Raw genomic sequence first — 23,543 nt, 5'->3', positions numbered from 1 at the left:
GTACCAACTGAAGTTAATACATGTATACCTACTAATTAAAAAAAAAAAAAAAACATAATTTGTTTTTATCAAAAAGTTGGCCTATATTTTTTTCTTTTAATAATCCTGCTTTGCAACATATATTTACTAGCTAGGGTGGTATGATGGGTACCGCTGTAGATTAAAAAAAGTTAGTACTAATGAAAGATGCGCCAGCATAAGGTGAGAAAACTTAAAATGATTGGTATATTTCACTACTAGTCCCGAAAGTGACCCATTTTTACCTTTCTTGGAAAATTACTATCGAGCCCCAAAAAGGTGCTTTTAGCGAATTTCCCTATAGGGAAGTAGCTATTACCGTAGGTCTCATGGTAAGACTTAAGCCCGGGACCGATTTACTTTTTCATTTTAATGTCCCCAGAGGCCAAAAACACCATTCGTTCAAATTTTTATATATGTATATATATATATATATATATATATATATATATAGATTTATATAGATTATATATAGATTATTATATAGATTTATATATATATATATATATATATGTGTCCGTGAACACGATAACTTGAGTAATTTTTATCCGATTTTGATAAAATTTGGTTTGAAGGTGTGAGGCGGGATAAACTTGAATGAGTTCGCGATCCAGCATGATCGGACCATGGGAACAGGGTTTTATGGGGGGTTTTATGGGGTAAAAATTGGTTTTTCTCACTTCTTACCCTCAAAACACAAAATTTCCCAATTTTTCTCTAAACCTTCTTAAAGAGCTTAAAAAAACAAACAATTCAGTATATCAAAGTGTTTTTGTACGGTTAATGATTATGGAGAAAACTAAAAAAATGGTAAATTTAAAATTCCCATGTTAATCTTATGGAGAATATTGTAAAATGTTGTAGTTTGCTTGTTTATGGATATATTTTTATCAAACTTGGCAAATTTATTTATTTTATAGTAAGCTATCAATATTTTACTAAAAACACACTACTTTATTAGTTTCCTTGTAGCAGCAAACCTAGGTACTCGTTAAACCTAATGTTATTTAAATAGATCAATTAAAAATCAATTCGGCCAAATGGAAATTCGCTTAGACGGCAGGTTTGCTGCGGCGGGGGTATTTTACAAGTACGGTAGTGAATGATACTTTTCATAAAAATGCAAATAATCACTCATTTTGGGAATTTTAATTTAAGTTTTTATGTAACTTTTTTTGCAATTAATTTTAAATCGTCTGTCATACTCGGTTCACAGGCGGTTTGAGAGGAAGTTCCCCCACCACTATTTTGTACTCAATATATGTTGGTTAATCAGTTGTTGAGCTATTATTTTAAAGGATAGAGTGGAGGGGATAGATTTCTTCCCCTAAAACCGTCCAATTCACTTGTTTTGGGCAAGCAAAATCATATGTTTTGGAAGATTGGAAAATTATTATTTTTGTGAAGATCAGCTGTGCATAAATGATCTACTTTCGTGCATAGAGATAAGAAATATATGAACCCAAAACATATGTAAATTAATGTGATGTAAAATAATATACCTTTACTGTATTAATCAGCTTGTGGGCTTCACTCACCTTAATTTGTTAATCCAGGACTCGTCAAAATGTAACACAACGAAGACACACAACACACACATACACGCACATAAAAAATCGTCCTTGGATTTACTCCGACGTTTTGCAGGACCAAAGATAACGTCCCGCTTCCTCAGGGAATTAAAACTTTATTTATCTCGCGTACACGAGCTGAACACCTAACCACGACTCTACCTTTCTACCACGAATCTACCTTTACATGGCAATTAAAGCCCAAGGTTCTAACTCATTGGATTATGGATACCATACCATAAAAATGGCCACTGGAATGGTACAATTTACTAATATAGATTGTATTACAGGAGTGGGGATATTTTCAAGTCCTGGACAAATTTTGGAAGAATGCGGTTCGGTCGGAATGAGCGTAGTCATGTGGTGCTTTTGTGGGGTTATTTCACTTATGAGTGAGTATGGAATCCTATTAGTTTATTGTAAGTTAGCATTTGGCTTACTGGGAATTCACCAATTCTCTGTATTTATGCAATGCGGAGGCTAACATTCATGAAAATGAATTTACGTTCTTAAATATTGAGTTATTTTGTAATTTCTTAGTTCGTATTATCATGGAATCATATAATATGAAATAGTACATAGTTTAATTCATTTTAGTCTGTGTTTTTAAGTTGAGCATAACAAATATAATGTCTGAAAGTACAAAAATATGTCAAGCAGCACTTGTAATAATATATTTACACTCATACTGTTTACTCACAAGACGTTAAATACATATAAAAGATAGTAAGTGGTGATTGATTTCAACACTCCAATAATCATCAGACCATTTGAAATCAATCACCACTTGCCATCTTTCATATGTATTTATTTACCGTCCTGTGAGTAAACAGTATAAGAATAAATATATTATTACAAGTGTTATTTGACGTATTTTTGTACTTTCAGGAAATTTAATAACACGTACAAAGCTGATCAAGAAGTTAAAAAAATGTTTATTTCAGCTGTCCTGCCGTTTGCTGAGTTGTGCTCAGTAGTTCCGAAGAGTGGAAGTCAATACATCTACATTCACGAAGCATTCAAAGACTTCCATCCTTTCTTTGGACATACACCGAGCTTTATTTACGTGTGGATCAACTTTTTGTTCCTTCGTCCCGTCTCCTACGCCATCCACAGCATTATCTCAGCGGAGTATGTTTGGGCAATCATAGCTCCAGCGGTCAGCGAAGACTTTGAAATAAACTTTGGTTTTTTAATTAAAAGTCTGATAGGAGCATGTTTGCTTGGTAGGTACGTCTATATTATTTAATTAAGGTAAGCCTAATATAATTAAAACACAGAAAATACATTTTTATAGTAAATCGGTTGGACATAAATTAATTTACAACCCAAACTTAGACTAAGTATGTAGAAAATGAAATAAATTTCCTCCATATTGTTTTTCATAACTAAAGTACAACTAAACACTGCAAGTTAGAGAGGTGTTATTGATAAAAGTAGAAGATTATAATTAGTGCTTTTGAGGTCTTTGGACAGATCTTCCCACAAGGTTTATTGTTTTGAGGTTTTTACCAAATAAAAACTAATAAGCTCCACAAAAAAAGTTATAAAGGTTAACATTTTAAGTAATTTCTAACAAAATAATATGCATATAGCGAAGTTCACTTATATGTCAAATAAGTTACTTAAAGGTAGGTTAAAAAATGGTAAAAATAGTAGTAAGAGTATAAAGTGAGTCATTACGTATTTGAGACCATGTTTGAAGTGCGAGATTTATCGAGCACTTTAAATGGTCAAGAATATGTATAGACCCACTTTAACTTGAACGTTACTTTTCGCAACACTACAAAGACTAATAGTTATTTTCTTCAAAATTAAAAAAAAAACTCATAGCATTTTTCAGGTTATAGCTTCAATTTAAAGTTAGTATCCTTATATATAATACATGAAGGCGATTTCTACTAAATACTACTCCTCCGTTAATAATGGGCGGATTTTTACAAACGACGTGTCAAAATAAAGTATTTTTTGTGTAGACGCCCCCTTTCACCAATTCATGTAATAAAAATCCTCGGGCTTTGCCCCACAGGCCATCAAAATTGGAGTTAATCTAGATAACAAAATAAGATTAACATGGGGTAATCTAAATATTTAATTGGAAACTTTGTCCCCACTGTAGTGCCTGACGACTACTTACCTGTATATAAATCTTTATTTTAACAGATGATATTTATTTGTTTACTAATTCATTCAATTATTATTGTTCACTTAAACTTTTACTAAATACACGTATTTTTACTCTTGTCTAGCATTTGTGAGTTCACAACTTCAATTGGTGACCCCGACGCGATCCGAAATGTCAAACGGAGAACAATCAGTACACAGAATTCAAGTCAAGATCCCTCCTTTCTGGCACTCAGATCCAGAATTGTGGTTTGCACAAATCGAAACCCAGTTTTCTCTAGCGGGGATCACGGTCGACGAAACTAAGTTCTATTACGTCTGCGGTAACCTAGATGCGAAATACGCAGCGGAAGTGAGGGATATCCTCACCAACCCTCCAGCAGAAGAAAAGTACAACAAATTAAAAAAAGAACTTATAAAACGGTTTACCTTGACCCAGGAACAGAAGACGAAGCAACTTTTGGAACGAGAAGAGTTAGGTGATCGGAAACCATCACAGTTCCTGAGGCACATGCGTACTCTAGCCGGAACCATGATACCTGATCCACTACTGAAGTTTCAATGGCTTAGCCGTCTTCCTTCAGCAACACAAGCCATCTTGGTAACACAAAAGGCTGCGGACCTCGATACACTGGCGGAGCTTGCGGATGCTGTCCATGAAGTCAGTCCTCACCATCAAGTATCGGAGGCGTCCTTATCAACCCCGATGGAAGAAATGATGGAACGCTTTACAACCACGTTGACATCAAATATTAGAGAAGTAACAGAAAAATTTCAACAAGAAATAGCAGGAATCAAAGAAGACATGAGACGTCCAAAATTCCACAAGACATCAGACACATATCCTCGTAGACGATCATGGCAATGCTCCAAGAATCGATTTGATCGCCATGACGTTTGTTGGTATCACTGGCGGTTCGGCGACGCAGCAGCGAAGTGCACCGACCCTTGCAGATTCAAAGGAAGCAGATCGGGAAACGACCCAGGGAGTCTCTAATGGCGACAAGCGACTCCGACCTCACATGTTCCCGTCGCCTATTTGTCACCGATAAGGTAACCAAACAACAATTTCTAGTTGACACGGGAGCTGATGTATGTGTCTACCCTCGTAATATGTTAGATAAAAAAAGACCTAAGACTGACTATACTCTATATGCAGCTAATAATACTGAGATTACGACGTATGGTCTTGTATCTTTGCCTTTGGACTTTGGTCTACGCCGCTCATTTGTTTGGCGTTTCATCGTAGCCGATGTATCCAAACCAATAATAGGGGTAGACTTTCTACACTATTATGATCTGCTTGTTGATGTACGACGTCAATGTTTAGTTGACCAGTCAACTTCGTTTTTTTCCAAAGGTCAACCTCCTTCAGTTCATTTAGTGAGTAGTGTTAAAACTATTAAGTCTTGTCAACAGACAGTTTTCTCTCAATTACTTCATGAATACCCAAACCTCACCAGACCTTCAGGTAAACCTGATTGTACTTCCAAACATGACACAGAACATCATATTGAGACAACACCAGGACCTCCGGTGTTCAGTAAACCCCGCCGCCTGGCACCGGATAAATTTAAACTCGCCAAAAAAGAATTTGAATCCATGGTTCAACTAGGTATAGCTAGACCCTCTTCTAGTTGCTGGTCTTCTCCCCTTCACATGGTTCCCAAAAAAGGCGATGAGTGGAGGCCATGTGGAGATTACAGGGCTTTGAATGCTAGAACTATCCCTGATCGGTACCCTGTTCCCCATATTCAAGATTTCTCTCACCAACTTCATGGTAAGACAATATTCACCACCTTAGATCTTGTTAAGGCTTATCACCAGATTCCAGTTGCTGCTGAGGATGTCCACAAGACAGCAATTACCACACCTTTTGGCCTGTTCGAATTCCCTTACATGTCATTTGGACTATGCAATGCTGCTCAAACGTTTCAACGCTTTATAGATGGCGTACTTAGGGGCTTAGACTTCTGCTACGCTTACATCGACGATATCCTAGTAGCTTCAGAGTCAGAAGAACAACACGTATTACACTTAAAACAGCTCTTTGACCGTTTTTCTACTTATGGGATCCTCATTAACCCAAGTAAGTGTGTTCTAGGAACATCAGTCGTTAACTTTCTAGGGTATGAAGTATCTGGAGAAGGTATCAAACCTTTGCCAGAAAAGGTTAGAGTCATCAACTCATATCCTAAACCTAAAACAGTTAAGGAACTAAGGAGGTTTATTGGCATGATAAATTTTTATCGAAGGTTTTTGCCTAACACGGCGGAGCATCAAAGCTTACTAAACGAACTCCTGAAGGCTAATGTGAAGGGAAATTCACCTGTCAACTGGACCACGGCAAGTAATGAAGCATTTGAGGCTTGCAAGCAAAGCCTTAGTAAAGCTGTGATGCTGTCTCACCCTGTACCAGATGCTCAATTGGCCATTTTCTGCGATTCTTCCGCCCATACTGTGGGGTGTGCGTTGCAGCAAAAGATAGGTGATAGCTGGCAGCCGTTGGCCTTTTTCTCAAAAAAATTAACCTCTGCTGAACAAAATTACAGTGCCTACGACAGAGAGTTGACAGCAATATATTTATCAGTAAAGTACTTCAAACATATGTTAGAAGGTAGGCAGTTTACCATTTTCACAGATCACAAACCACTCACTTTTGCATTTAAGCAAAAAGCTGACAAATGCTCTCCCCGCCAATTTCGTCACTTGGAATACATTGGGCAGTATTCAACGGACATCCGCCACATCTCTGGACAAGGTAATGTGGTAGCTGACACCCTCTCCAGAATTGAGACGATTGCCGTTCCATTGGACTATCAGGCATTAGCAGACTCACAGAGCAAAGATGAAGAGTTAATACGTCACATGCAGTCTGATTCCAGCCTGAAACTTCGACAGATCCCAATACCAGGAACACAGGTTTTGCTTTACTGTGACATATCTACTCCCATCCCTCGTCCCTTCATCACAAGGCCATTTCGACAAACCGTTTTTAACAGTTTACATAATCTCTCCCACCCAGGTATTAAAGCTTCATTGAAACTTGTCAGTCAACGTTTTGTCTGGCCTTCAATGAACTCTGACTGCCGTCGATGGGCCCGTTCTTGTATGGCATGCCAAAAGTCCAAGATATCACGTCACAACTGGACTCCTGTAGGTATGTTTGCTCCTCCATCTTCCAGGTTTGAGCACATTCACATTGACCTTGTTGGTCCGCTACCTGTCTCCGAAGGTTACAGGTACTGTTTGACCTGTGTTGATCGTTTCTCAAGGTGGCCAGAAGCAGTACCAATCGAAAACATAGAAGCAGAAACTGTAGCACGAGCACTTTTTACCACTTGGATTTCTAGATACGGAACACCACTACGAATTACAACAGATCAAGGTCGGCAATTTGAGTCAAGCCTGTTTAAACACCTAGGAGATTTGTTAGGTTCGACTCGTCTCAGAACAACTTCCTATCACCCATCGTCAAATGGACTAGTTGAACGTTTTCACCGTCAACTGAAGGCAGCCATCAGATGCCACGCAACAGCACGATGGACTGAGGTATTGCCCGTCATACTTTTGGGAATACGGAGAGCATGGCGTGATGATCTACAAGCTTCTTCAGCTGAACTCCTGTATGGTCAACCACTTCGCCTACCTGGAGAGTTCCTTACACTTAGCGATTCCAACCATGAACTTGACCCACAAAGTTTTGCCAAAAATCTGCGTCAGCATTTCAACAACTTAAGACCAGTTGATGGAACAAGACATGGAGATAGGACGCCATTCGTGTTCAAGGATCTCAACACATGCACTCATGTCTTCGTACGTACCGACATTTCTAAGGGTGCACTCGATCCCCCCTACTCAGGTCCTTACCTCGTCATTAGAAGATCTGACAAGACTGCAGTAATTCGGATGCGAGGCAATGATGTAACCATTTCAATGGATCGACTTAAGCCAGTCCATTCCTTACAACTCGACCATGATGACACCAGCGTTTCCAGAGGCACCATAACTACTACTGCTCCCTTTTCTCATTCTGACATTCAACAACGAGGTACCTTGACATCTAAACCTATTCTGAGATCTACACCATTAACTACGCGCTCTGGGAGGCAAGTTCATTTTCCAGTACGGTTCCAGTGTTGATTTTTTTCGTGTTTGCTCAACTACACAGCTCAACCACTGGCAAGGGGGTACTGTAGTGCCTGACGACTACTTACCTGTATATAAATCTTTATTTTAACAGATGATATTTATTTGTTTACTAATTCATTCAATTATTATTGTTCACTTAAACTTTTACTAAATACACGTATTTTTACTCTTGTCTAGCATTTGTGAGTTCACAACTTCACCCACTAATTTGAGAGAACGGCTGGGCGTAGAAACTGGGTAGAGGTGTCCAAAGAAAGGTCTTGGTCTGTAGATGAGTTATCAAAAGAAAAACTAAGCAAAATCCCTTAGCACTCTGCCCCAGAATCCTTTAAAGATCCCTCCACAGATTTGTTTACATTTTGGTCATGTGAATAATACCTTTTAATGAAACAGCTGTTTATTTTTATTCGCGAATTTCCCATATAGGGAATAACCTATTTAAATTGTATTTCAAACAACACACATTTATTGGGAGTTACTGAATTCTACCAGATAAATATTTGCAATGTTATTTTCTGATTTTAAAATTTGATTTTATTCTTTATCATGTCATGTTTTGCAATATATCCATGACGAAATCAGTGGAAAATCCTTTTATCAGCAATTCTTAAATTATTTCTTATTGAATTATCTTATATCTATTGTACGGGTTGGTGTCTGCCTTTTTCACCACTTTTGCCTACATTTTATCATATTATTCTACACATATAGAATATTTATGTAGAAATATCTGCTCTTATCGTGTATAATAAAATCCAAACATAGAAACCTTGCCTAAAATGGTACCCATCTTGACAAATTATTTGCACCTGCCTATATTATGGACTTTGGAGCACTGGGTTGGTAATATTATTGAAAATAACACGACATTTTGGTTGATAAAATATGGTACAAAGAGAAAGTACTATTTAAGCAGCTACTGTCATGACAGAAAGGTCATATTCCTTTTAAACTAGATCACATAATCCTTTATAAGATACGTTGATTAACAATATGTAAAAGTCAATATATACGTAACAGCCAATTTACAGTATTTTTGCTTTTTCGAAACGTCCCATTGCTATGTCATTTGCATTATTTGTTGCCAATGAAGCTGCAAGACCATATGAACTAGGAGGCCCCTAACAGTTCAAGAATAAAAGCCAACTTCACTTCAAGTATTCCACTACACCTAACATTCCGTAGAGAAATTATATTGACAACATTATGTTATTGATTAGGCTGAGACAACTAACTGACATCCCCCATGTCAAGGAATTCCAGCTTTAACATTAACCCCACAATCAATTTCTCAAAACTGTGCTAGAGGGTTCATTCATTGGCACAGAAGTACGGTATGAACTGACGCGACACCCGACGTGACGAAGGAAAAATCAAACTTACACTGTAACGGATATACCTCCCTTAGTTAGAATATATACCTTCCCAAAAAATATTCCCTTTTGAAATAAAATTATATTACACTGATGAAATCACGGAAGTGTTTAACTACATAAGATCCACCAATACGATTTTAATACTATTTTAAAAGGTTCTTCCAAAGGAAGAGATACTATACAACATAGTAATAATAACTCCGATGACGTATGGTATGGGGAATATTTTATTCATTGAATGATCAACCAAATTTGGCGACTAATGCAATTAATATCATTATTGTTTTTACACTTATTACTCTTTAAACAATGCTAAATGCTCAAAATATGTATATTTCACCTAATTTATCGCCGTTAGATGAATTAACGTAAGCCTTGAAAGTAACCGTCGATTTCGACGGGTTTCACCTAGTATTTACTAACTTTGGTTTTACAGTTTTGGTAGTTGAAAATTAAAACAGTTGACAAAACAATAACAAATCTTTGTTTGTTTACTTCGGCAAAATCCAAAAAAAGATAGAAAACATTGCTTTCGCATATTGCCGTAGTAAACAATGTAATGATGAATTTTTGCAGGTGATAAATATGTAACGAAAACAGGTCATTTCACAGTAGAGTTACAAAAAAGGTTTCCAAAAATCATAACAATTTACATTAAAGCAGTGGTTTGTAGATATAAAATTAATTGTTCTTTGTCATCTTTAATACTAATCGGAGATAAACTTTGAATATATCAACTGGACAGAAAGCTCCAATAGACTATGTTTTTGATTTGTTTTCATAAACCCTTTGAATCTCCAGTTAAGTTGCGACGATGCTTTCTGCACTGGAAAAAATAAATATCAAAAGTGCAGTCCAGTCGCAACCGTTTGCCGGGGATAGCTCAGCCTACGATGGCTGGGTAAAGTTCCAGGGTCTGCGATAAGGTCAGGGAAACCACTAGGCCAATAGCCGGGTCTAACCGGTATAGGACTGGCTCATACACGGGCACTGTGAACAAGTCAAAAACAAGTCACCAAAACAAACGTGCAATAATCACTACCAGGCCTACGCCGATTCTCCACTCTCCTAGGGGGTCGTTGCTGACTACGCAACTCGGGCTTCGTCCTAACTATCCAATAGTTAAGCCCAGAGTGCCTAAAACACGGTGAGTTACACGACGACTTGCCAATAAAAACCACGACGCGTGTTATCACCAGGCGGGGTCTACTAGGCCACTATAATCCAATACACAACTCTATTGCCCAAGCTAACAATCAAACAGTTCACTCAATAATAATACCAGATAACAATACAAGTGCACTATAGGTAGAGTGACTACACCACTAATAGCTGGTCTCAACAAATACCAAGCCAAACAAGCAAAGCTAAATGGCAATTGCACTACTATTAAATTATTGAGCTACTTAGTAGTAGATAAATAAATATTAAATACGTTCCGAACACTAGATAAATGTATTATCTGATAGCCGGTACTCCGCTATCCAAGCTACCAAGATAACGTGTTGGATTACCAAACAAGCTGTTCAGGTTAAATTAAAATAATCAAATGATTAATCAATAACAACCCTACTACTGTTACTGCTACTACCAACTTTATGTTACTTAGCTGGGCTTCTGTTAATAGGCTAATAATATTAGCTACTAGCCTACTGGCCACGTGTTTCCAACTACGCACGCTAAATCGTGCAGCCTAGGTTTGTCGGGCCTCAGAGTTATTAGTAATATAACTAACTCTTGGTACAACGCAAAATAATAACTACTACAGTCAATAAATTATATTATTTGCGCTCTAGCACCTGCCCAGAACCGTCAGGAATATACTTTAATATTATTCCTGACTAATAAATCCTAACTACCGTCAGGCTTCGACCAGCACGGTTACAACTCTAACTCTCGCAATAAAATCAGATATTAATATATTCAAACTAATAATATCAGCTTTTAACCAAAATCAAAGAACGTCGTCCACTCACCAGCAGTGGGTCTTAACACCCAACTTAACACCAACTGTCACACCTCGTACACTCTGTACCTCCAACGTACGCCAGCCGTCTCCACAGGCACAGGACACCAACACTATCCTCACTCTACGAGATCCACCACTAGAGTGTCCTGCTCGGCTATCCGGTAGTCCCAGGATACCCAAGCTTATCCGAACTGATAAGCCGGGTCAAAGGGTGCTAGCCAGGTTCGCCGCCGCCGCTTGCTTACCCCAACAATCGGTGCGCGGCCAAATAGCAAATATTTACCCCCCTAGGAAAAAGGCTCGTTACATCCCCCACTTACATCGGGATGAAAAAAAAGAAAACGGCCAAAAAGAAAAAAAATCTTTAAACTCCGGCCAAAACAAAATACTCCAACCTCTAACCCAATGGTGAACCCTACACCACAGGTCTCAAACTTAACACAAAGAAAAACTCTTCTACTCGCCACTACCAGCCAACATGGTGCTGAATGATTTAGCATCATAAACCAGACGGGGATTTCCATTGCAAGGGCCTTCGGGGTCTTCGTCACCAATTTTGACACTGTCTATGCGGCCACCTTGGCCAGAACAGTAATCACCCACGCCCATTCTTACTACCTCTGTCCCACATGTCACCAATCCGAGGTCTCGGATGACATCCATACCCAGAATCATGTCTATGGTGAGGGTGGGGACGTACAAGGCATCTCCTACCCACCGTCTTCTCGCAGCTTCTCCTGCCAATCGGAATGAATACTCGGCTCTAGACCGTGACCCATCTGCCATCCTTAGAGGAGCGGGTTTCTTGTAAGGCTCTATCCCCTGGCGTTGAAGATGTTCGGCGACTCCTCGCCCAACCAAGTTGACGACGGACCCAGTGTCCAGTAACGCCACAAAAACGCTGCCCATCAGCACAACTTCAACGAAGGGCCTAGAGTCCAAAGTTAGCCGGTCCTCGTCTACTCCACCAACCAGGCTGTTCAGTTTTCCGAGCCACTCGGACCACTCTTCTGAGGTCGTTCGTTTTCGGTGGCCGTGCCCAGTTGACCTCCTGATGTCTGAGCTGGCCTGCCGTTTCCCGCACGACATCCACACTGGTTCACAGTAAGACCGGGTTTCCCACACCCAAAACAGGAGACGGTCCTCGGCTTACCACAGCCTCTAGCAAAGTGACCAATCTCCTGGCACCTAAAACAACGCACATCCTTTGCACCATCTGCAACTTCCCTAGTCATTACGGGCCTTTGTTCATGGACCCGGTTAGAGTCAAAATCTACTCTCTGCCCAATCGACTTTGCCTCAAGGGATGGTCTCTGAAAATTATGTCTTTCGACCGCGGCCGTTTCAAAACACTTCCCAGCCTTCTTCTTGGGAACATAGGCGGTTTCCAAAACCAGCGCTACGTTTGGTGAAGGAGGAGGTCGGAAGGCTGCCTTCTCTCGCAGATAGGCCTCGTAATCTTCAGCCAACTCCACCATCTCGGCCAGGTTGCTGAAGTCACGCCGGCGTACCATCAGCTTGTACTCAGGACGCATATTGTTGTAGATCAAGTCCAATCTACCATGCTCTGACAACGTACCGCTACGCCTAAGCAAGGTACTTATGGCCACGACATAATCTCGGAAGTGTTCGGTCTCACCCTGCGTCCTTTTCCGGATCTCCTCATCCAAATTCCTCTGATAACCAGGTGGAAGGAACTGGATCTCAAATTGATGCCGGAAAGCTTCAAAAGAATACAGGAGCTCCTTGCAGTTCCTATACCAAAGAAGTGCTGAACCTTGCAGCAGCTCCGGTAGCGCTCTGAGCAGGTCCTCCGACGATATAGAGTACGAGACCATCAGCTCTTCAAGACGCTCCAGGAATGACACAGGGTCTCTACGTCCATCAAACTTCAAACCCCACTTTCGGACCATGTCACATATCTTGGAGCAATTCTTCGGCTCCACCCTGCTGGCCTCATTTGAGAGCATATCCGAGCCTCGAGGCAGCTCCAAGCTAGAAGGCCGGGCTGGTCTCTCAGAACTATCATTGGGCCGCTGCCATCCCTCGGGTCTACTAGGTAACCCAAAGGTTGGCATTGGAGCAGCCACAACAGGGGACGTAGGGTTGGCGGGTCTTCCGAACCCATAGCCGACCTCATTACTCGGCGAGCCCCTCGCCTGTCGCACCACCAATGCAAGTTGTTCTCGAAGAGTCCGGGTATCAGTCTCCAAAGACAACCCAAGAATCTCTTTGACCACCTCTAACTCCCTGCTAAGTTGGTTAGATTCCGTATTACCCAGTACCTGAGGTACGGTTCTCGGGGGGTCAGGAAGCTCCACAGTCGTAGTAGCGGGCGGTAAATATGTCGGTGCAGCAGCCCCAGCTGTACACAGCCTATCATCGCTGTACCGACGGGCATTCCGCTGCTTCCAAAACGACGAAAATCTCTGCCGTAATTCCGCAGAAGTCCCAGTGGTCACCAAACCATACTGGTCCATCGTTCTCATGAGCTCCCCTTTCGAGAGGTCATAGATCCAACCCACGCGACCGTCCCGGGGCTGCAACCCCAAGGACATACCCAAGCGACCGTCCCGGGGCTGCGACCCCAAGGACATAGTCGCTGGCGCGGAATAGGTCAACGAAGTTGTCACCGTCGTAGCCACTACCGAAGAAATTGTCGGCCAAACGGGCGAAGACGCCGGCCACAATGACGATGTCGTCATCACCGACAGTTCGGAGCTAACCCCAGAACTAGTCGTAGCAATAGCAGACGTAATAGGCGTACCGCCCAGCACAGACGTCGTACTCGTAGTGACAACCATATTTAAAACTCAAATACCACGACTAATCCGCAAAAATAAGAGCGAAACCGATTAAAATCTATTTAACACCGTACTATTAAATCAAACCAATTATAGGTGTGAAAGTCAAACCACAAATGCACAGTAAGGGTTCTCACTCAAATAATATTCAATGATAAAGCTCAATTAATTAGCAAAATAATAAATCAAACCAATTATGGGTGTGAAAGTCAAACCACAAATACACAATAAGGGTTCTCACTCAAATAATATTCAATGATAAAGCTCAATTAATTAGCAAAATTTAAATTACTAACTAATATCTATGTATACAACCACTAAATAAATTAGGGTTCACAACACACCACGCTGTAACAGAAAACAGGTTAGGCCTACCCAACCGACTATAAAATCACAGCAGGTCTGCCGAAAACTCTGCTCAACAGCTCAGGTCCGCAGCCAATCTGCACAAGTCCGCAGCAAATCTGCACAAATAAAATTATTTTGTTCGGGCGCCGTTAATATGTCAGCAACTCAGCACCTCTGCCAACCTCAGTCCCTGTTCGCAGGCGCCATCTTGCGACGAGATTTCTGCACTGGGAAAAATATTATTAAAAGTGCAGCAGTCGCAACCGTTTGCCGGGGATAGCTCAGCCTACGATGGCTGGGTAAAGTTCCAGGGTCTGCGATAAGGTCAGGGAAACCACTAGGCCAATAGCCGGGTCTAACCGGTATAGGACTGGCTCATACACGGGCACTGTGAACAAGTCAAAAACAAGTCACCAAAACAAACGTGCAATAATCACTACCAGGCCTACGCCGATTCTCCACTCTCCTAGGGGGTCGTTGCTGACTACGCAACTCGGGCTTCGTCCTAACTATCCAATAGTTAAGCCCAGAGTGCCTAAAACACGGTGAGTTACACGACGACTTGCCAATAAAAACCACGACGCGTGTTATCACCAGGCGGGGTCTACTAGGCCACTATAATCCAATACACAACTCTATTGCCCAAGCTAACAATCAAACAGTTCACTCAATAATAATACCAGATAACAATACAAGTGCACTATAGGTAGAGTGACTACACCACTAATAGCTGGTCTCAACAAATACCAAGCCAAACAAGCAAAGCTAAATGGCAATTGCACTACTATTAAATTATTGAGCTACTTAGTAGTAGATAAATAAATATTAAATACGTTCCGAACACTAGATAAATGTATTATCTGATAGCCGGTACTCCGCTATCCAAGCTACCAAGATAACGTGTTGGATTACCAAACAAGCTGTTCAGGTTAAATTAAAATAATCAAATGATTAATCAATAACAACCCTACTACTGTTACTGCTACTACCAACTTTATGTTACTTAGCTGGGCTTCTGTTAATAGGCTAATAATATTAGCTACTAGCCTACTGGCCACGTGTTTCCAACTACGCACGCTAAATCGTGCAGCCTAGGTTTGTCGGGCCTCAGAGTTATTAGTAATATAACTAACTCTTGGTACAACGCAAAATAATAACTACTACAGTCAATAAATTATATTATTTGCGCTCTAGCACCTGCCCAGAACCGTCAGGAATATACTTTAATATTATTCCTGACTAATAAATCCTAACTACCGTCAGGCTTCGACCAGCACGGTTACAACTCTAACTCTCGCAATAAAATCAGATATTAATATATTCAAACTAATAATATCAGCTTTTAACCAAAATCAAAGAACGTCGTCCACTCACCAGCAGTGGGTCTTAACACCCAACTTAACACCAACTGTCACACCTCGTACACTCTGTACCTCCAACGTACGCCAGCCGTCTCCACAGGCACAGGACACCAACACTATCCTCACTCTACGAGATCCACCACTAGAGTGTCCTGCTCGGCTATCCGGTAGTCCCAGGATACCCAAGCTTATCCGAACTGATAAGCCGGGTCAAAGGGTGCTAGCCAGGTTCGCCGCCGCCGCTTGCTTACCCCAACAATCGGTGCGCGGCCAAATAGCAAATATTTACCCCCCTAGGAAAAAGGCTCGTTACAAAGTTTTAATATATTTTGATAAAATATCACTTTTAAACAGACAATTAAACAATTAAACGCTCAGAACATAAAATTATCTACTTTTCATGAATGGAAATGTTAATGCTTTACAATAAAACATTAAAAATATATGATTGCAAGTGTTGTTCTTATTCATGTTCATTAATGTTCCAGTACTGATAGGATTCATCAACTGTCACAGTGTGAAAACCTTTGCGGTTTCACAGGATTTGGTCGTTTGTTTGAAAATGAAGCTCTGTTTGTGCCTAATCCTCTGCGGAGCATATAATTTTTTGTCAGGTTAGAAGCACCTGCTCTTACATTTCCTAACCTTTTTAGCGAATTTCCCATATAGGGAATAAGCTATTACCATAGGTCTCATGGTAAGACCTGGACCCAGGACTGATTTACTTTTTCGTTTTGAGGTGCTTGGAGGCCAAAAACACTGTCCATTCAAACTAATAGGCCTACTGTATATATGTCCGTTAGCACGATAACTCAATAAAAAATTATCCGATTTTGATGAAATGTGGTATAAAGGTGTAAACCTACATCTATTCGAACGAGTTCACAAAACAGCTTGACGGACTATTGGAACGGGGTAGGAACGGGACTCGTTTATGGGGTAAAAATTGGTTTTTCCCATTTTTGACTTAAAAAACATAAAATTTAGCAATTTCTTTCCAAACTATTTTGTAGAGCTTAAAAAACAAATAACTAAGTATATTTAAGCGCTATTATGTGCCTAATGGTTAGGGAGAAAATTCCAAAAAATTTTAAATTTTTTAATTTCCATTTTATTCTTATGGAGAATATGTAAACTGTTGTAGTTTGCTTGGTTATGAACATATTTTGATCAAATTTGGAAAATGCATTTATTTCTTACTAAACTATTAATATAAAAAAAAAAACTTTTACCCTCCCTGTTGCAGCAAACCTAAAAACTCGTTAAAGTAATTATATTTATATAAGGAATGCATGTGATATTTTTAAGGACATTTTATTGTAAATCCAATCAGGCAAATGGAAGTTCACTTAGTCTGCAGGTTTGCTGAGGTGGGGGTATTTTACGTAATAGCCAGTAATAGCTTAAAAAACAAGAAAAACAATACATTGAATAAGTGGTTGAAATAATCTCAGAAACTTTTGTATATATATGCCTTGTATGAACAAAATATTGTGGAATTAGTATAGAGCAAGAAAATTTGGTCTCCAAGAGATTACTCAAATTGAACCTCATGGTTTTGTTTAAGAACAAGCTGTGGAGTTTGACATGGGATTTGAGACTACAACATTGACTCTAGAAAAGATGCCATTTGTGCTGTACACAGGACTATATGCGTACGACGGCGCGTAAGTTTTTAGTCAAATTTTATAGTCCTTTTGTAAAATTTTTCACCATACCCATTAATATTTTAAATTTATAATAGTTTGTTTTTTTAGTGTGGACAAGGTTCGGTCCTATGGTGTTAAAGAAACTGTAATGTGATTTGAAACATTTTTAACTGGGGTATATAGCTGTGTAATTTGGAGTAATTGGGAAAAAATTATTTTGAAAGTTTGTCAACAACCAACTACTTTTTTTTTGTTCACAGGATCATTCTCACTGGTGCGTTGGAGGAAATAAAGAACCCAGATAGGTAAATTTACATCTAGGAACAAACTATTTAGGTTACACAAACCTTTCTCGTCAAAAATCCTTGCGACTTATTTCAAAGGGTTGATGAAAAATGATTGCCGATTTTAAATTACTGAATTACGTCTGTTTCAGGACAGTTTTAAGGAGCCTTATAATGGGACTTGGACTGGTTACAGCGTGTTATCTGTTGCTAAACTTTACTTTTTTGAGCGCCCTCACTCCAGCGGAACTTATATCTAGCAAGGCTGTTGCTCAGGTTAAGTGAATATGTTCAGCAACATAATTGTAGATGTTACATACTCGTTTATCAGTTTTCATTCTTATAGATAAAATGGAAACCATTTTAAGCTATGTTTATGTTTAGTAGGTCTAATGTAGAGTGAATTTCGGTATTTTTTGTTACACCGGTTTTGTAACCAAGGTGTAAAATTTATGCACTGTAGTTTAGGGTAAAATTAATCCTAAAAAAAACATTTAGTTAGCGTCAGTAGATTTTCAAATTCATTAATGATTGTCGAGTAAGGTGTAAAATTATTCCGTGCGAAGCAGCTGCTTGGTAGAAAAGAAAACAAAATCAATGAAATTCTCATACATTTCCTATCGTGGAACAAAGAATCGTTGAAATAGGACAACCATGAGTCTAGGCTCCTCTAAAACAAATATGTGGTGTTGGTGTATGGCATCAGAGCAATCACAGTCGTTAATTACAATCATGTAAACATAAAAATTGCGGAAAAGCTCAATAATGAATCTACAACAGCTGTTTTGGTAGGCCGGGGCTGCAGTGTTGCCACTTTTGTCTCATCGCAGCCTTGTATTAGAGGAGGCTATGCTCTAGAGTCTAAAATTCAATATTTAAAAAATTGTAATACATGAATTATTGGCAATAATGCATGTATTTCAAAGAAAAATACTTGTCCGTCTGAAAAATAATGAAAATAATGTTTTGGAAATATAGACTTACACAATAAAAATGTTTTAATAGTTGTCAGCTAGATACAAACTAGCCACCAGCTGTGAAATCCTCTCATAAAAAATTTAGCAAACTGTTTCTAACTTAGCCTTATTTAGTTTGTAAATTTTTACTCTTTTTATATGTTCGTGTAATTTTTAACGAAATAGTTTTGAATTTTGGTGGATGCGCAAGCTTATTGTTAAAAGTGGTCTTTGAGTTTACAAGTCCTTGAATAATTGATATATTTTCAGGAATTCACTGATAAGCTGTTTGGCTCCAGAGTGGCATTTCTTGTTTCTATTTGTGTGTCTTTGTGTACCGCGGGAGGCAACTTGTCTGGGATCTTTTATTCTGCAAGGTAAGAAAATTTACGCTGTAAAGTGTAAATCCAATTTTAATTTTGAGATATAATTGTAATCCCACAGTTGTCAGATCTTCATTGTGTTTCAAATTAATTTCCAAATTACAATATCTGTCAGGTATCATCCATGTTGATGAAAACAGCAAATTGTATGATGTAACTTTAGTTTCAAGTTTAAATGTTCAACAGTATCTCTGTACATCCTAGCAGTAGAGATGTAGAGATAGAAAATATCTGTGAAGAAACAATTACACTCAACATAACAATACTAGAAATGGTCATCCTACAATTGCAGAAAACTTCATAAATCACTGCCTCAAGAAATGCATACCAAGAGAGAAAACTTGCTGAGATCGGCACTGAAAGCTTGGCTCCTGGACTGGCCGTTTTACTCACTCAAAAAATGTTGTTAGACACTAACAAAACACTACCGGTATTCAACTTTATACCCCTTGGTACACCAAAGTGGTAATTTTTTTCTCATTATGTCTGTGGCTTTTTCAAAGGAAGTTTCAGAGGTACACAACGCTTTTAGGGAGATGTTCAGGATTTCGCCCCGATCATGGGGAAGCTTCACCTGGGCGACGGGGGGCCACTCGGGTTTGTTTGGTGGGGGGCCACTCGGGTTTGTTTGGTGGGGGGCCACTCGGGTTTGTTTGGTGGGGGGCCTCTAGAACCCTAAATTCGGCACTGTTAGTTGCACAGATTGGGTGGTTAAAATGTGTTTCTCTGGTTGCATAGGCTGGGCTATGCAGCAGCTAAGGAAGGCCACATGTTACAGATTCTGTCTTACATACACAAAACGAGGTTGACTCCCACTCCAGCAGTCATATTTCAGGTATTGTGTTATGTCTGTAAAAAAAGATTTGGTGATGTTGTAATCAAGAGTAAATTGATGTTACTTAATTCAGAATTCCTTTTTCTAAAAGATAGAAGATAAACATTGCCTCTTAAGGTTTTCTTAGGCACGGAAAAGGAGAGCGGAGGACAGAAAAGCGATTAACATGGCGTTCCGCTCCGTTTCTAGGAAAACAGTAACATTAAATTACTCTAAGACAAGAGAAGTCCGCTCTCCGCGTTCCTCTCTCCGCTCTCCGCTTCCGCGCCTAGGAAAACCCAGCTTTACCAATTCCCAAACACAACACACTCGAAGACAATAAATCCCAAACACAACCATTGAAGACAATAACTCAATTTACAAAATAAAAGATTCTATTGGAAATTGTAAAAATAAGGAATAGCTAGCTAGCTTACTTGAGAAAATTAGAGTGCAGTGGCTAATAGATAGTACTCAATAAAAGAACGCAAAACATAACACTGATATTTCGACCAGATGTCGACTTCTTCAGAAAGTTGGTTTAAGAGAAATGAAGATCACATTCAAATATTGGTTCTGATGATTGGAGTGTCCAATGGAAATCGATAACCACTTACTATCTTTTATAACGTCTTGTGAGTCAAAAGTAGTGTAAATATACAGGGTGTTTTTTTTTTAACTTGCATCTTTATTTATGTAAAAACCGCAATAGATAGAAATATGCAGTTTGCGGGAATCATCTATTGACGTAGGGGGCCCGTAAGTTTTTAAAGAACATCCTGTATGTTGTAAGTGTTATTAGACATATTTTAATTTACTTTAGTAATTAAAAGAAAATAAATATGACACAAACAATTTTGTAGTTTCTTACTGTTAAAAGCTTTTATTCATGTTATCGTTGACCTAAAAATGTAACTATAATGTTTCAGGTTATCCTCTCACTGGTTTTCTTCCTTTTCGGTAATAAAACTCAATATCTAGTCAATGCATACTCTTTCGTCCTCTGGCTGTATTACGGATTGACCATGATAGCGTTGATGATTCTGAGAGTAAAAAAACCTGAGGCAAACCGTCCATACAAGGTGGGCTTTTTATAGATAGTTTTATAAACCATTCACATACCAAACGTCATTTTTGAACTGTATAAGCAACAAGTTTAATACCTTCATGGTTGTTGGGGATACTTACAATATATACAATGACATAGGGTCCGACTTTGCTTTGAGTTACCTCAGAACAAAACGAGCGAGTTACCAGGTTACTCCACTATGAAGTAGCAATTTCAGTAAAGTTGTACATTTTAATCCATCAAAAAGTACCGGTAAGTAGCACTGACAAAAACCTTTGATCTAAAAGTAAACATTCCTAAGACTGGGTTTCAATTTTATCAAATAAAATAATTTGTTACAATCGGGCGAGAACATGACCTTAGCTTTGAATGAGTGTAACTCTACATCCATTCAACATTTTTATCACATTTCCTACACACACGACAGTTTACTTTTTAGTTTTTACTATCAAAAAATAATTATATGCTTCTGCTTGAAACTTACTTTATCGTGTTGACAGGTACCTCTGGCCATTCCTTGGTTAGTGCTGGTGATATCTTGGATGCTCGTCTTTGCTTCCATCATCACCCGGCCGACCAACACTTATTTCCCAGCTGTTGTAGGCATTTCCATCGGTATAATCGTGCAGTACGTTTTTGTCTTCAAAAAGAATCGGATCCGTGGATTAGGTATTTTTAACTTAGTGTAGAGTAGGATAAGTCTGAAAATCTTACCATCCAAACATTTAATTGGATTATTGCAGCCTTGTTCCTTCAAATATTGTATATAATATACTTAATAAAACTCAACAAAATATTAAACTGTGAATAATATGTGAGGGAACTGAGGGCCGTACAACTTGGGAGTGGTGAATGCACTAAACTATTTTTAAGCCGGTCAAAGTTGATTTGTTGACTAATTTTAACACTTGAAACTGAAAGTCAGGTCAAAACAATAGTATATTTAAATACTAGGGTGAAAATAGAAAAGTCTGCACATTACATGTTTTTGGTTGAGTTTTCGACCACTGGATGACCGACCTCTAGTCTTTTTCAAGAGGCACATAAACTAAAATAATAAACAATAAAATATATTGCTGTGTCATAGAGCAAAAATACAAGAGGAATACCTCAATGAAAGTCCAATGGCCAAACAATTGTATAGGTTATGTAACGCTAGCAACGCACATGCAATAGCTCCGGTTCTTTCCACAGGGTGCGCCATACTGACTGATTCATTTCAGCACGCCGAGACTAGCGTGTCTAAAGCGCCTGTTCAGAAGTCGATGTGAACCCCTTCTGTGAAGGAGTCAGGCATTGTGCGAGCCCATCGAAGTATATAACACTTTATATACTTCGATGTGCGAGCCGCGAGAGGCCCTCACGTTGACTTAAGAAAAATTATATTATTTTTATTATAAGACTAATTTTACAATTTTTAATTATAAAATTAAACTGTCATCACCAAACACAACCAACCAAACTTGCTGATAATATAATAATGGCGAGGGTATTTTATATTATCAGCAAGTTTGGTTGGTTGTGTTAGGTGATGAGAGTTTAACTTTATAATTAATAATTGTAAAATTAGTCTTATATAAAAATAAAATAATTTTTCTTAATTCGAAGTGAGGGGCTCTCGCGGCTCGCACAATGCCTGATTCCTTCACAGAAGGGATTCACATCGACTTCTGAACAGGCGCTTTAGACACGCTAGTCTCGGCGCGCAGTGTCACATTTTGATGTTGCCCCTACTCGGACAGTTGAAAACTCGGACAAATGATATTTTGATATTTTTTAAATAATTAAAAACTCGGACAAATGAAAACTCGGACAGTTGATTTAACGAAATATTATTTTTATTTAAGCCATACTCGGACAGTTGAAAACTCGGACACTTGATATTTCAATATTTTTTAAAATAATTTAATAAACTCGGACAAATGAAAACTCGGACAGTTGATTTATCTAATTATTATTAGTTATTTATCAAAACTTGGACAGTTGAAAACTCGGACAAATGATTTTTCAAATATTTTGTAATTTTTAACAAACTCGGACAGTTGAAAACTCGGACAAATGATGTGATCCCTTTTTAATACACCTAACCTCTGGTTTCAGGAAATCTCATGAAAATTCTCCAGAAGTGGATGGATGTGGTTCCTCCTACTCGGCGGTAAAGGATGGAACCAAACATTATTGTGATTTTGATTTCAAGCAACCTATATTTTTTCAAATTAAGACCTAAATATCCATGAATGAATGAATCAAGTGATAATAATTTAACATTTTTCTCAGAACAAATAAAAACTCAACCAAACATTGGTCTATGGATGTCTTTTATTGTTGGCACTCCTGAATATAACAATTTTCTTGCTTTAGAACCTTGTCTTCTGTGTATATGACTGTGTCACAGACAGATACTTATTACATTGCTAATGTTTCGGACTCATTGGGTACAGCCATATTCATAGCAGTTTAATCGAGAGATGCCATGCGCTTATACTGGTAGATCATATAATATGATAGTTTTATCCTTAATCACCAAATAGTATATTTCGTACCTAGGGCCAAAAATGAGGTTTTGCCGGCTCGAGATAGTTTTTAAGTTCGAGACGAAGCCGAGAACTTAAATCGATCGAGAGCTGCAAAACCATTTCGGTCCGTGGTACGAACGCTATTTTTC

General features: G+C 38.8%; 1 protein-coding gene across 1 annotated transcript; it reads left to right on the top strand.

The window, feature by feature from the left end:
* The first annotated feature begins 20,828 nt into the window (after positions 1-20,828).
* LOC128994008 (b(0,+)-type amino acid transporter 1-like) lies at positions 20,829-23,047 on the top strand. Its single transcript, XM_054418196.1, has 3 exons — positions 20,829-20,891; positions 21,379-21,547; positions 22,979-23,047. The coding sequence occupies exons 1-3, from the start codon at positions 20,835-20,837 to the stop codon at positions 23,035-23,037; spliced, it is 285 nt and encodes a 94-aa protein (XP_054274171.1). The 5' UTR covers positions 20,829-20,834; the 3' UTR covers positions 23,038-23,047.
* The last annotated feature ends 496 nt before the right edge of the window (positions 23,048-23,543 follow it).

Source organism: Macrosteles quadrilineatus, unplaced genomic scaffold (genome assembly GCF_028750875.1).
Source record: "Macrosteles quadrilineatus isolate MER2022 unplaced genomic scaffold, UCM_ALF_1.0 Scaffold_5__1_contigs__length_97177068, whole genome shotgun sequence".
Taxonomy (NCBI): Eukaryota; Metazoa; Arthropoda; class Insecta; order Hemiptera; family Cicadellidae; genus Macrosteles; species Macrosteles quadrilineatus.
The sequence above is the reverse complement of the archived record's forward strand: the minus strand, read 5'-3'. Positions and strand labels throughout refer to the sequence as shown.

Bases quoted from the DNA above. Each gene is read 5' to 3' on its own strand.
- LOC128994008 (XM_054418196.1), top strand. From the start codon at position 20,835: ATGATAGCGTTGATGATTCTGAGAGTAAAAAAACCTGAGGCAAACCGT. The intron at 20,892-21,378 runs GTGGGCTTTTTA...TCGTGTTGACAG, and splicing joins AGGCAAACCGTCCATACAAG to GTACCTCTGGCCATTCCTTG. The intron at 21,548-22,978 runs GTATTTTTAACT...CTCTGGTTTCAG, and splicing joins GAATCGGATCCGTGGATTAG to GAAATCTCATGAAAATTCTC.